Source organism: Panthera uncia, assembly GCF_023721935.1.
Source record: "Panthera uncia isolate 11264 chromosome B3 unlocalized genomic scaffold, Puncia_PCG_1.0 HiC_scaffold_1, whole genome shotgun sequence".
Lineage (NCBI taxonomy): Eukaryota > Metazoa > Chordata > Mammalia > Carnivora > Felidae > Panthera > Panthera uncia.
In genome coordinates this window covers 119969009-119984201 of record NW_026057582.1, presented here as the reverse complement: position 1 = coordinate 119984201, position 15193 = coordinate 119969009, and the positions used below count along the sequence as shown (strand labels likewise).

Genomic DNA, 15193 nt, shown 5'->3' with positions numbered 1-15193 from the left:
CTACCATCAAAACAAAAGCAAAAAAAACCCCACACTTCATTTTCTCACTTTTAATCTGAGATAGGCTAAATAATCACAAAATTGCACCTTACCAAAGCTGAGAAATCTACCTTGACAACACTATTTTTTCACTTATGACTTGCATGAATATCAGGTTAACTGGGGATAACAATAAATTGTTTTTTAAAGGTCAAACAAGAATACAAATGACTTGTGTTACAAATAAAAATAAGGAAATAAAAATATTCTGATCCTACAAACAACTTCATTAATAAAAGAGGTGGAAATATCCTTTAAACATTAGATAAATAAATTTTACTTTAAAAATCAACTCTATGACCTGTTGTAATAGCTAAAGGAAGAATGAACTCTCTGGGCAAAGATAACTCAAAAGCTTGAAAGCTTCATGTTACCTGTGTGTATAAATGTGTTTCTGTGATCCCTAATGACTATCACATGTCTGGTATTATTTAAAATACTCAAATGTTGGTAGACAGGTAAGGCTAACCAATTACTAAAAGGATATGAAACTATTAATGACTGACTAGTGTACGTCATTCTCAACTGATTATAAAGATGTCATTCAATGCTGGATAGTGCACCCAAGAGTTTTGTGTCCTGAGTTATACTAGTTTAGTTTACATGAATATGTCAACTTAAATTTTCTTTTTTTTTTTAAATTTTTTTTTTTTTTTTTTAATGTTTATTTATTTTTGAGACAGAGAGAGACAGAGCATGAATGGGAGAGGGCCAGAGAGGGACGGAGACACAGAATCGGAAGCAGGCTCCAGGCTCTGAGTTGTCAGCACAGAGCCCGACGCGGGGCTCGAACTCACGGACCGTGAGATCATGACCGGAGCCGAAGTCGGACACCCAACCGACTGAGCCACCCAGGAGCCCCGTCAACTTAAATTTTCTACTGAGATTATTTCTAACTCCAAATTAGAATTATTAATCATTCTGTATCTAAAAGGTGATCTTCTGAAACTGTGGTCTTCTCTAAACATGCTGTCATAACAGAAACTGTAAAAACTAAACACTTAGTATTCCAATCTTCATTTATATCTGGAGAATAGCATGTGACACAGGTCTGCCAATTACCTAAGTGGAAGTCCACTGGTGAACTTCTGATGGCTAATTTTCCTGATAAATAGGGGCAGCTATGATTAACTCACACTGTGAGTACAACAAAAATCTCCTAATTTTTAGTAGTAGATATACTAATACATCTATAGTTTCCTTTATGGGTTTTAACTCTTTAAGAGTTAATCCTCAGGTTTGTTCCAGGATACCTAGGAGTGCTTTTCGAAAGTTTCCATTAGGCTACTTTGTTTATACAAAGAAAGTTAAAAAGCAAAAAAAAAGAGTTTGTATTTGTATCACAGCAAGCCATTATAGAGGCAGCATATACTCTGAGCATTAAGAGTGGCACTGCAAGCTCCTTCTCCAGGAACCACACTCAGCATCTCAGCTGCCATAGGTTTGAACTGTGTCTGTGAGCATTTGTGTTTATCTTGATTGATTTTGTTCATCTGTTAGCAAGATGTGACCTAAGGTATCAGAAAAGCCTGAGAGGTTATTTTTTGGGTAAGAGAACCTCAAAATTTTTTCTATAGAAACTAATGATAATCACTTCTTCACTTATTATATGCCATTTTGGCTCATGAAAGGTTTCATAAGAATGCTCTATTTTCAGATAGTGGGGAATTCTGCTTAACATCAGTAATCTCTTCCTGAAAAGTATGAAACTGTTAACTGGAAGCTTATTTCCCATTATTTCCATTGGAAACAAAATTTAACATCTTACAAGACAAAACAAAACCCCTATCTAATTTCCTAAAATGTAACCAAAACAGAATACCTATTATAACTACCTTGCTAGGACCTAAAAACTCTGCTTCCTATTCATCAAATCATAAACTTATTAACAAAGAGTTGTTTTGCATGCAGTAACATGAACTATCTCAAGGGACAGCAACATTCTAGACCCACACACCCTTTTTGTTGACAGGCTGTTCAGAACATCTTCAAGTGAATCAGACATTCTCCTAATTCTTTATAATGTATAATATAAAATGTATCAATTTCCCTACACAGAGTTTTGTTTAAAATGTTGAACTGAGGGGGCACCTGTGGCTCAGTTGGTTAAGCGTCTGACTCTTCAGCTCAGGTCAGGATCTCGTGATCCCTGGGTTCGAGCCCCTCATCGGGCTCTGTGATGACAGCTCAGAGCCTGGAGCTTGCTTCAGATTCTGTGTCTCCCTTTCTCTATCCCTCCCCTGCTTGTACTCTTTCTCTCTCAAAAAACAAACATTTAAAAAAATTAAAAATTAAAATTTTTTAAAGTGAACTGAGTTTTTCAGACATAAATTAGTTAAAAAAATTATAATTAGAGATATAAGCATTCACAATGTTTAAAAAGAGATGCTCTACTAAGAAAATGTTAAATGAAGGAACATTCCCATAGGGTATACCAGTATATTTTGTAATAAATAGATGTGTGTTCCTGAAAATACATTCTGTAAAATTTTATACTTAAGAAAATTTTTATACAAAAACAGAGTTTGGGGCAAACTACTAAATATGTATAGAACTAACAAATATAATTAACAATAAAAAGTACTAGTGTAGTTAATGCATTTGTAATTCCTCGTAGAAAAAATATTGTAGGAAATATAGAAAGCTGCAGAAAAAAGGGAGGAGCAGCAGAGAGAGTAACGTATTGGGAGAAAGAACAAGGAACTGATAAATTACATAGACGAGCAAAAACAGGAAACAAAGATTGGGGATAAACATTCAATAACACCTGCAATGAAGCACATAGCCAAAAAGATGTGTCCATCTGCCCTGTACCATAATCCCCATGGCTAGCTGTATTCAACTGCACCAGCACATTTACATTTAGTAACTGCAACTCTGTGGTGCACACTTAATGGAGAAATGGGCATGGGGGGTCTGGGTGGCTCAGTCAGTTAAGTGTCCGACTTGGGCTCAGGTCATGATCTCGTGGTTCATGCATTCGAGCTCCATGTTGGGCTCTGTGCTGACAGCTCAGGGCCTAGAGCCTGCTTTGGATTCTGTGTCTCCCTCTCTGTCTGCTCCTCCCCGACCTGGGCTCACTTGCTCTCTCTCTCTCTCTCTCTCTCAAAAATAAACATTAAAATTTTTTTTTCCTAAATGGGGAAATGGGGATAATGGAGTCAATGCAACTTCCACATTGTACACACTGACAACATTCACCTACTTATTCACACTGTGTGAGCTAATTCATGTAACAGAGCCATACATTTAGGAGCAATAAAGTGGTATAAAGTTATGAAATTAGTTATACTATGAAATCAGAATAAAAGATATAATACAATTCCATATCACCAATTAAGATTAAACTTGCATTCAAATCATGTTACTGAAAACTTCTGAGGTGTTCTCCAACTTACACATGTCTTAAACAAAAAGCTTCCTTTTTTAAAAGACCTCTGGTAGGTATTATGCACACTGTCAGTTATTTAGAAATTCAACTACTTTGTTACTAACAATGATTATCTTCACTGAGGAAAAGAAAGGTTGGATTTGAAGGTTAAAAAATTTTTTTCTTTAAACAATTTTGGAATACAGGATCATTTAGAAAACAAAGGCTTGGGTAAAGACTGCCATTAATAAGTAGGTGATGATTCTTGGCAGCATGAGTGTACCAAATCCCGAGAAGAAGCTGAGAAGGATATGGGAAGAATATTAGAAAGAAAAACTGAATTATTTCTCAAGTAACGGCTACAAAATTTTGCTGTGCCCTCAGAAATGGAAAAGACTGCCACCACTTCTTTCTGCTTCTTTCACCTAATAGTGCTCAGGTTCCACAATTCATTCCAGATATTCAGTCCAGCTATTTGATAACTTCATTACATTCTGTAGCCTAGTTTAGGAGATTACTACTTAGGGAAAATGTTCAAAAGTTCCAATCAATCTATTAAAGAAACTTTTGGAATTTAATCTGCTTCTCATTAGAGACCATTAGAACTATAAAATGCAGTTAAATAATTAGTTCAATTATTAGTTTGTCCTTTGCCACAATAAATAAGTATATACAGTGGTAAATAAATACCACTATACTAATACGTCTTAATGTCACACAATTAGACAAAACAAGAACCTCACAAATTATTTAAATCTCCAATCTGGTTTTTCAGTCAAAAGTTCCCCAAAATAGAACATCTTACCTCTAAAATCATCTCTTGCTCCTTGTCCTTCCTTCTTGTTCATTTTTATGTCAGAGCAGGAGTTGTTAGGGGCACCTTTCGAGTTTTCAAGGTAAGCTGAGCTTGCTCCTTTCTTGGAGGGATGAGGATCACAGAGTTTTGCATTAATCTTATAAAGCTCGAGGGCTTTAATAGCTGCTGCATTGTTATCCATACGAAGAAAAGTTGGACAGGAAGCACAAAACTCATTCGTGCAGGCCTCATTTCCACAGCCCTCAGTTAACTGGTGGTAGTAGCGTTCTATTAGATGCTTTGCAGCTGCTCGCTTCCTGTAGCAAACATTCAAACAATGAGCACAGTGATTAAGATTAGTATAGCTCTCATGTAAAAAGCTCAACAGATCATAAGGCAAGGCAAGTTAGTCAAGCACTGAAGTAAAAAACTGGCAAATTAAGATGAGGTTTAGAAAATGGAGATCCACTATTTATACAAATAAAACTTTTAACTAGATAAATGCTAAGATACTATGATAAAGAACAACAGGGACACCTGGGTGGCTCAGTCGGTTAAGCATCTGACTTTGGCTCAGGTGAGGATCTCAAGGTTCGTGGGTTCGAGCCCCACGTCGGGTTCTGTGCTGACAGCTCAGAGCCTGGAGCCTGCTTCGGATTCTGTGTCTCCCTCTCTCTCTCTGCCCTTCCCCCATTCACACTCTGTCTCTGTGTCTCTCAAAAATGAATAAACATTAAAAAAATTAAAAAAAAAAAAAGAACAGCAATATTTATCAAAATCATTGTTTTAATAGATTATGCTTTTCTTTGGCTTAAAAAAGTGTGTGGGGGGAGTTTATCTGATGGTATATATGCTTAAGCTGTTTAGCACAACGGATGAAAATCAGAAGGTTTATGGCCAAGAGTTTTGTATTTTATCACTTTAAACAACTGACATTAAGAAAATAAGAGTCTAGTTAAAAGTATCAATCCAGCTTTCCTTTATATAATTACTATTTTAATAATTTATAAATACTTGATTAATAGTTAACACAGAACTTCTATCTGGAACAAAAAAGTTTTTTCCTCCAATTATCTACCATATGAGGGATTTAAAAATAACCTATAAATGAAATAGCCAAAACTGTGTTATACTGCAAGAAAATGATTCTGAGCATACAATCCTGAACCCAAAACATGTCCTTGAACTTGCTCATTAATCCCATGTCACAGAAACCTAGAATATTTTAAGTTCCCGTAGGGCAAAATTTTATGTTTCATTTACTTGTGAAGTTAAAGTATGTAGATTAACGTTCTTAACTGGCTGTTCCAGCAGAGCTTCCAAAGATACTGAGGAAGAGATTATTCCATCAAGCAAGAAGCTGGACTACAATATCTATCTCTATGGTTTATTCAGCTCTAAGATCTATGCTTGTACTGTCTGATGATGTGAGATTACCATAATTTAAGGAAAGCAGTCTAGATCCAAAGAAACAGAATTCATAGCTATTCCTTTTGGTCTCAAATTCACATACATGGGAATAAAAACTACAAGTAATCAAAACCATAAAAAAAAGAAATTACCTAACTCTCAAAATGTTCCTACAATTACCTTACTAACATGTAAGACTAAATGGCAAAGGACAGTAGGGTTCACATTTTGTTAATTGTGAGATACATCTTGTTCATCATGAGAAACTGAACAACAAGGCAAATGAACAGTAGATGAGGGACATACTAATTAAGTCCAATTCTGTCTCAAAAGTAGGACTTTGTCTCTAAACTAAGTGACGAAAACTAGCACAATTAACTCTTGCACAATGTTGGCATTAGCGGTGCTAACACTTTGCAGAGTTAAAATCTGCAAGTAACTTTAGATGCTCTCATAACTTAACTACAAACAGCCTACTATTGACCAGAAGCCTTACCAATAATATAAAGAAGTGATTAACACATATTTTGTATGTTACATGTATTATATATTTTTACATTAATGTAAGCTAGAGAAAATAAAATATTAAGAAAATCGTAAGAATACATTTACAGTACTCTAGTGGATTTATCAATATGTGAGTTTAAAAAAACCCTCATGTAAGTGAATGCAGTTCCAACCTATGTTGTTCAAGGGTCAACTGTAACTCAAAAACATTCATTTTGATGCATCTATTTTTTAAATGTGCCATGCAAATTAATGCATACAGAGAAAGAAGACAAACGTAAAACACACACTTAAAAATTTCATCAGCAGCACTTAGTTATTTTAGATGTAGCTACAAACAATCCAACTTTTGAAAATTAAAGATTATGCCAGATATGTCACTATGCAAAATATTAAAGTGACATGTAAAGAGAAATATAGCCTCAAGAAGATTTATACCATCATCTCCCAAAATATAGTAGCTTTCCCTAGTGAAAATGTAAATAGGTATGTATGTATTTCTATTCTGGAGGAAAATTATGAACACAAAGTTAAAAATGAACAATCAGAAATCAAGTGAAATTAACTGGAAAACTGTGCAAAAATGCATTGTTTCTGTGAAATTTGGAAAAAATGACATGCCCATTTACATAATATGGGATTACTTAAATGAACTGCAACAATTCACATAATGGAATAAATAAAATTACCAAGATCTGAATTTGGCAAGGAATAGTCTTCTTCATTCATCACTAATTGACAAAAATCAGTTACAAAGTTTTAAGTTTAAGATGAGGCCACTTTTATTTCAAAGTGTTAAGTCATTTTCTCTAACTGATGTTGACTGAATGGGTTTTTTGAATTCTTCCATACTTTGCTTCTAATTTATTTTTTCTATAATAAACATGCTACTTGTATATTAAAAATAAATACAAATGAGGAAGTGTTAACAGCTTTATAACTTCATATACATGATTTAAAGAGCCTCAAGATTTATTAAATTGTCCCTATGATTTTTTTAGTAGTTAATTACCAAAATTCAAAATACCAAACACTATTATTTTTCTTAATAAGAGTGTCATGTTTTGTCCGAAGAAAAATCCCCCCAAAACTCAGCCATATTACATAATGCTTCTGTATGTAATGCATAAAGGAGTGTGAACAGTAAAAATAGGACAAGACTGAGAAATTAGAAGACCTACATTAAGTGACAGCTCCTTTTGCCTCTAATTACCTATACAGTTTTGAATGAGTAGTTCTCTGGGCCTCAGTTCTCCCATCTTAAGATTCCTTTCAGTACTAAGGTTTAGGTTATTCTATGTAATAGGTAGGTGAACAAGGTACTAGTATTTGATGAGTGTCTGATAACATACTAGACATACTGCTAGGCACTCTGGCGTAGGTTATCTCATTTGAATCCCATTACTTTGAGGATTATCTTCAGTTGACAGCTAAAAGACAATTAAAAGAGTAAAATTATGTACCCAAGATCACACAAAGGAAAATGCAGAATCAGGACAAAAACAGGAGTCAGGGGTCTTCTGGCTCATTTCCACTATACTGCCTCACAGAAAGGGATTCATTTCAAAACAAGTCTTAAGAATAGTAGCACTAATGACTCTAATGGGGGGGAAAAATCCCAGGAATAATATGTAATTGAAAAAAGCAAAAAACCTGAAAAAATCAAAATCTGAATCTCATATTTATGCATACCTGCTATCTCATAAGTACACTAAGTTTTTTGAAGACATACCAAAATATTCTGTAAAGTTAATACATCTATAATTTCTTGAAAACCTATATGCTACAGATGTTCTCACCTTAGAAGGCAGTAAAGCCTAGAAGTTAAGAGCTTGCACTATGAAGCCAGACTGCCCAAGTTCACATGTTGGCTCTGCCACTTATTAACTATGTGGCCTTGAATGATTTACTGACAACATTTCTGTGTCTCAGCTTCTTCATCATTAAAATGATGGTATACAATTACCATGGCTGTGAGAGAATTAAATGAGTTAATATACATAGTTAGAACCCTGCCTGGGATATAGTAAGTGCCATGTGTTAGCTGCTATTATTGTTATGACTAAGATCCTCATAAGCTTATGAATTGGCTAGAAAAACTCATTCTGCTGATGCTCAGAGCAGTTACATCACAAGTCACACATCTGATAAGAGATTTGAACCCAGGCTTCACTCAAAAACTTGGGTTTTAAATACCATTAAGGGGAGATTTAATACCAGACAGGGGAACGTAGCCCTCTCTATTCAGTCTGCTTCTCTGCCCGGGACATAGAAATAGCAGCTACACAGCTGAAACAGGACTGAAAGGAGGCCATGCCAGAACCTCCAGGTGATCAGTGGAATCAACCATTTTAAACATTTTTCTTCTTTCCTCACACCAATGACACCCTGAATTATATCTGTCCAATTCTGTATCCCCATCTAATAGAGCATTAAAAAAGACTTCTTTGTTGGCAATGTGTACACTAATAATGACATTTTTATAAGTAACTTGTACAAGGTTAATCCCTATACAGTAGGAGTCACCAAATCATAGCTTGTGGGCCAAATCTAGCCTGCCATAAAAAACAAACAAACCACCATTAAGTCTTATTAAAACATAGCCAAGCTCAATAATTTATATATCGTCTATGGCTGTTTTGCACTACAACAACAGAGTTGAGTAGTTTTAAAAGAGATTGTATGGCTTGTAAATCCTAAAATAAATACCACCTGGCCCCTTACAGAAAAAATTTCCCAACTCTTAATTTAGAGTCTGTGTTCCTTGCTCTCCAGTGACATTTCCTTATCATCACATGGTCGGCTCACTCTTTCCCCTCAACAAATCAATGCAGCAAAATATGTACTTTTTTCCCCAACTATGATTAAAAGAGAGAGAAAGAGAGAAAATGGAAGGAGAAGAGAAAAAAAGAAAAGGAAGAAAAGGAGATAACAAAAAGGAAAGAAACGAAGAGAGATCCTTCCCTAACCAGACCCCTCTAGTGACCCCTATCTGCTATTCATAATCAAAACTACAATACGGGCTAGGGCTTATTTTTTTTTTAAGTTTTTATTTAAATTCCAGTTAGTTAACATACAGTGCAGTATTAATTTCAAGTGTACAATAGAAGGATTCAACACTTCCATACAACACTTGGTGCTCATCACAAGTGCACTTGTAAATCCCGACCACCAATCCCCTCTACCCACCTCCCCTCTTGTAACCATCAGTTTGTTCTCTATAATTAAGCGTCTGCTTCTTGGTTTTCCTCTCTTGCAATGCCCCCCCCCCATGTTTGTTTTGTTTCTTAAATTCTACATGAGTGAAATTATATGGTATTTTGTCTTTCTCCAGCTTATTTCACTTAGCATAATACTCTCTAGCGCCATGAATGTTGCTGCAAATGGCAAGATTTCATTCTTTTTTATGGCTGAGTAATATTCCATTGTGTATATACGCCACATCTTCCTTATGTATTCATCAGTTGTTAGATATCTGGGCTGTTTCCATAAGTTTTCCTTTTTAGATAATGCTGCTATAAACATCAAGGTGCCATGTATCCCTTTGAATTAGTGTTTCTGCATTCTCTGGTTCAATACCTGGTAGTACAATTGAAACTATAAAAATCCTATAGGAGAACACACAGTAACCTCTTTGACACTGGTCGTAGCAACTTCTTTCTAGGTCTGTCTCCTGAGGCAAGGGAAACAAAAGCAAAAATAAACTACTTGGGCTTCATCAAAATAAAAGCTTCTGCATGGTGAAGGATACAACCAACAAAACTAAAAGGCAGCCTACAGAATGGGAGAAGATATTTCCAAATCGCATATCTGATAAAAGGTTAGTATCCAAAATATATAAAGAACTTATAAAACATCCAAAAACCCAATAATCCAATCTAAAAATGGACAGAAGACATGAATAGATATTTTCCCAAGGAAGACATCCAGGTGGCCCACAGACACAGGAAAAGATGTTCGACATCACTCATCATCAGGGAAATACAAATCAAAAACTACTATGTGGCACTGCCTCACATGTGTCAGAATGGCTAAAATCAACAACACAAGAAACAACAGGTGTTGGTGAGGATGTGGAGAAAGGGGAACCCTCTTGCACTGCTGGTGGGAATGCAAACTGGTACAGCCACTCTGGAAAACAGTATGGGGGCTTCTCAAAAAGTTAAAAATATGACTTATTTTCTATATTCTGTATTTTTTTCACATTTCATGGACTTTTCTTATGGAGTCAATAATGGAGGAGGGCCAAGTGAGATCTGATGAGAAAGCTCTCAAAGTAGACAACTGAAAATATGCATTTAAAATAGACAACATTGGGGCACCTGGGTGGCTCAGTCGGTGAAGAGTCCAACTTTGGCTCACATCATGATCTCACAGTTCATGGGTTTGAGCCCTGTGTCGGGCTCTGTGCTGACAGCTCTGAGCCTGGAACGTGTTTCAGATTCTGAGTCTCCCTCCCTCCCGCGCTCGCTCGCTCTCTCTCTCTCTCTCTGCCCCTCCCCCACTTGTGCTCTGTCTCTCTCTCTCAAAAATCAATCAATCAATCAATCAGACAACACTTTCTATTTATTTATTTTACTTCCATGGCTCAGTGAGACAGTTCTACAAATAAATGTCCTATGGAATAAATTACATATAGAGGGCCAGAGTTACTCTAGAAAACTGGACAGAAGTCTTTTAAAAATTAGTTTCACCCTTGGGGAGAAGGGCACTGAGGTCAGCAATTAACTTTGAAATGCATGAAAAAATAAAGATGGAATGATGGACAGAAGGATGGATATGTGATAATACAAGGTAAGTATTAATAGTAAAATCTAGATGGCAGGCATATTGTGTCCAATGCAGAACACTTTCAACTTTGCTGCATGTTTCCAAGTTTCCAAAGTAAAACACGGGGAAAATACTGTTACCATACATACTATAACTTCTGAGAGGTCAACTGGCAGAGGAAATGATTTTAGCCATCAGTGGCCAAAACAGAAAAACCAATGTGTCATCAATGGCACTAATACCATGTTTTCTGACTTTGAAGCTAGTTTTGAATCAATCCAGTACTCAACAAACAAAAACCCCTATAATAATAATAATGATAAAAAGAAAAGTTATGAGATGACTGTGAATACATATAGCAACTTAGTTTACTTGTCAAGGAGACAAATATTAGGAAAGTATTTTTAATATTCCTATACCAATAGCAAAGCATTGGGGTTAGGATCACTGAAATGACGGTCAACGATAAAGAAGATGAAAGTTGAAAAAAGATGTTAAATAGGTAGCTGAAAAATAAGTAATGAATACAGGAACAAAAAAGATGAAACCACAAAAACTGCTACTGTCAGAAAGGGAAGATGTGTTAACGAACAATGAGCAAACAAGATTGGAATCAATTAAAAACGGTAGAACATAAAAGAAATAGTAACTGTGACATGTTAACATAAAAACTAATGGTAGACAGGGGCGTCTGGGTGGCTCAGACGGTTAAGCATCTGACTCTTGATTTCGGCTCAGGTCCTAATCCCAGGTTCATGAGATTGAGCCCAGCAATGGGCTCCACACTGAGCGTGGAACCTGCTTCAGATTCTCCCACCCCTCCCCTCCACTTATGCGCTCTCTCTAAAAAAATATTTATATAATAAAAAAGCTAATGATAGAGCATAAAATAATAAAAGAAGATAAAAAGGCAAAGATACAAAAGTCAATGTAAGCAGGGTGACTTTAACTGAAGATGAAGTTAAATGAAGATGTGAGGAATCGAGACGCCAGAGATAAAAAGGCTTATATGCTCTATCTATAAAGCTAATAAACACTTGCTTACTGATTTCTCAAAGTAATATGTCTCTCTGTTCCTTTTGGGATGTTGGCTTTGTAAGCACTCCATCCCCTTCCCTAAAGTTGTATTTAACATAAAAATTTTGGAAGAGTGAACAATGATATCCAAGGTAGTATTACACCTTAGAAAATTGGATGACATAAAACATATGTAACATAGCTGTTAGCTTTAAGGTTGGGTCTGTTACAATGGAACTGCATGAAATGTTAGATTATTTCAAGACTGAACGTACGATTCTGAAGTCATTATTACACTATATCCTACCAATAATTCATTAACTATAGAATAAGATATATTTTCAGGGGAAAAATATAAATATAAATCAGCATATTTTACTATGATAAACTCAACATAATAATAATCCCAAAGTATTACTTTATTGAGCTTTATAATCTCAATGCCCAGAGTGTGTGTTATACATTAAACATGAAGTAAAATTGTAGAACAAAATACTTATTTACCTTTAACCTGGTTTTTAAAAAAGTATCACATTTTATGGTGAAGTTGTAATGAACAAAAAACAAACTATATCCATCTGCCTCCCTCTAATTAAGATCCTAAAAGGATAGAAACACAAAAACACAAAATACTTGCTGGCATTAGTATAGGGTATCTATCAATTATCTGTGACAATCATGAAATATAGTCTTTGATTTTTTTTTCTTTCTAATTCGAATATAATCAAGACAGAAATTCATTCCTTGGTTGATAACATACTTCTGTGTCTACCATGGACCAGGCAATATGCCCAAAATTTTGTGATAAAGATCTGGTTAATGGGTTATTTTACATTCTGAATATTTTAATTACTCTTACAAAATCATCTTTTTTAGGGGTTTAGGGAGCTGACTAAACCTTGGAGTTATTAGAAACAATAGCTTTTATAGAAACTGTTGAGAAACAAGTAGAGTTTTCAGTGTTACAATGAGAAAATCCTGAAACAGATCTTTGACCTTATACTAAAGATAATTTACTAATACGTCTAAGTTAGCTTGTATAGGTGATAAATGAATCTTCTGGCATTTTCCTCCGATCAAATGAATTGGAGAAATACTAAATTTATCTGAACAAAGATAAAAAGCCAACCAGGAGAGAGGTCTGCAAGATGGAGGAAAAAGAAGCTCCAGAATTTATTCCCTCACAGGAACATTAACTTATTATATACATGGTCCAAAAACCCTTTATGAGACCTCTAGAAACCAGTTAGAAAGTTGCAGTACCCCAAGCAAGCTCCAAGCCAAAAAGAGCCAGAAACATGTAAGAAAAACTTTCATTTCAACTATATCAATCCCTCCCCAAGATGGCACAGTTCATACTCATGATGAAAAGCTCAACCTGCAGATTCACCCATTGGAATTATGTCCAACATTCCTGTTTTTTGGGGTGAAAGGAGCTGTCAAAGGGACAAGTTTTTGTGTTGGCCAGACTTGGAGCACTGATGGAACCAGCATATACTGGATGCCTAGAGGCTACAGAAAACACTGGCTTGTTTCAGGACTAGAGTACTTGAAGCTCTTGAAAAAGAAACCAATTAAGTCTTTCATTGGGAAATTACAAGCATAAGTCCGAAAAAGATACACCCCAATAAAAGGTATTAGAGTTACCAAGAATCTCTAATGAAGGTCTTCCCCTCAATTAAGCCAATTCAGAGACACTGGAAGAGGTGGTTGTTTTTATCAGAGGCAAAATCTACACACACACACAAAATTAAAATGCATATTAAAAACTACAAAGTACCCCCCGCCCCCAAAACCAAGAAATTACAGTCCAATTCCAATCAAAGGAACAAAATCAAGCTCTAGAAATGACCTTAAAGAAGCAGAGATCTATGAATTACCTGACAAAAATGCAACATTAACTGTCTTAGGGAAACTCAATTTGTTACAAGAGAACACAAGGAAAACAACGAGATGAAATCACCATGCATACACAAAAAAAGAATTAGCAAAAAATATAAAAAAGAACTAACCAAAAATTCTATAAATAAAAAGAATACAATAACTGAACTGAAAATTCACGAGGGAACAATAGACTTAATCAAACAAAAGAAAGAAAATAAACCCAAAGTCAGGCCATTTGAAATTACTGAGTCAGAGGCAATTTTTAAAACGGAAGAAAAGTGAAGAAACCCCAAGACACTTATAGGACACCACCAACCCTACTAATATATGCACTTAGAGGAATTCCATGAGAACAAAGAATGTGGCAGACAGCTTCTCTGAAAAAGTAATGGCCAAACGCTTCCCAAATGTAAGGAAGGAAATGGATATCTAATTTTAAGAGGTTTGAAGGACTCCAACTACAATGAACCCAAAGAGGCTGATACTAAAACACACTATAATCTCTGTCAGAAGTCAGAGACAGAGAGAATCTGGAAAACAGCAAAAGAAAAATGACTAGTCATGTACAAAGGCAGCTATCCTAAGACTATCAGCAGGTTTCTCAGCAGAAACCTTGCAGAAAGACCAGAAAGAAGTGGGATAATATATTCAAAGTGTTGAAAAAAGTAAGTGCCAACCAAAAACAATGTATCTAGCAAAATTGACTTTCTAAATGAAGAATAAAGACTCCCAAGGATAAACAAAAGCTGACAGTTCATCACTACTAGCCCTGTTTTACAAAAAGGAAGTCCTTCAACTTGAAAAAAAACGAAAAGAAAAAGATAAAAAGGACTGTAAATACAAAATCATGTACAAATATAAAACTGTTTGGTAAAGGTAAATATATGGACAAATACAGGATCCTGTAATACTGTAATGGTGATGAGTAAATCAGTCAGGTAGATATGAAAGATGAAAACATTTTTTAAAAAACTATAAATAAAATTGATACAAAACATAAAAAGACATAATTTGTATCTTCAGTGAAAGGGGGGAAAGATGTAAAGGAGTTTTTGTATACAATTGAAATTGCTATTAGTTTTAAATAGATTATAACTATAGTACAACTCTATAAGATGTCTTATGTAATTCCCATGGTAACCAGAAAGAAAATGCCTAGAGAAGATATACAAAAGAAAACGGGACAGGAATCACAGCATGTCACTACAAAAAATATCAATGAAACACAAAGGAAGACCTCACAGAGAAGGAAAAAAATAACTACAAGACATACAAAACCCATAAAAATGGCGATAGGAAGTCTTCCTTATCAGTAATTACTTTAAAGGTATGTGGATTAAACTCCCCAATCAAAAGACACTGAGTGGCTGAGTGGATTTAAAAAAAAAAAAAAAAAAAAA

General features: G+C 35.2%; 1 protein-coding gene across 9 annotated transcripts in view; it reads right to left on the bottom strand.

The window, feature by feature from the left end:
* Positions 1–15193, bottom strand: part of UBE3A (ubiquitin protein ligase E3A) — a 96331-nt gene that overhangs the window by 39660 nt on the left and 41478 nt on the right. For 8 of the 9 annotated variants that reach the window (XM_049613945.1, XM_049613948.1, XM_049613946.1 and 5 more), the window contains one exon: positions 4215–4522. In XM_049613945.1, coding sequence (XP_049469902.1) covers positions 4215–4522 — 308 coding nt within the window. Of the gene's footprint in view, positions 1–4214; positions 4523–7921; positions 11691–15193 lie in introns of those variants that run through there. The other variant, XM_049613952.1, reaches the window with a different exon arrangement.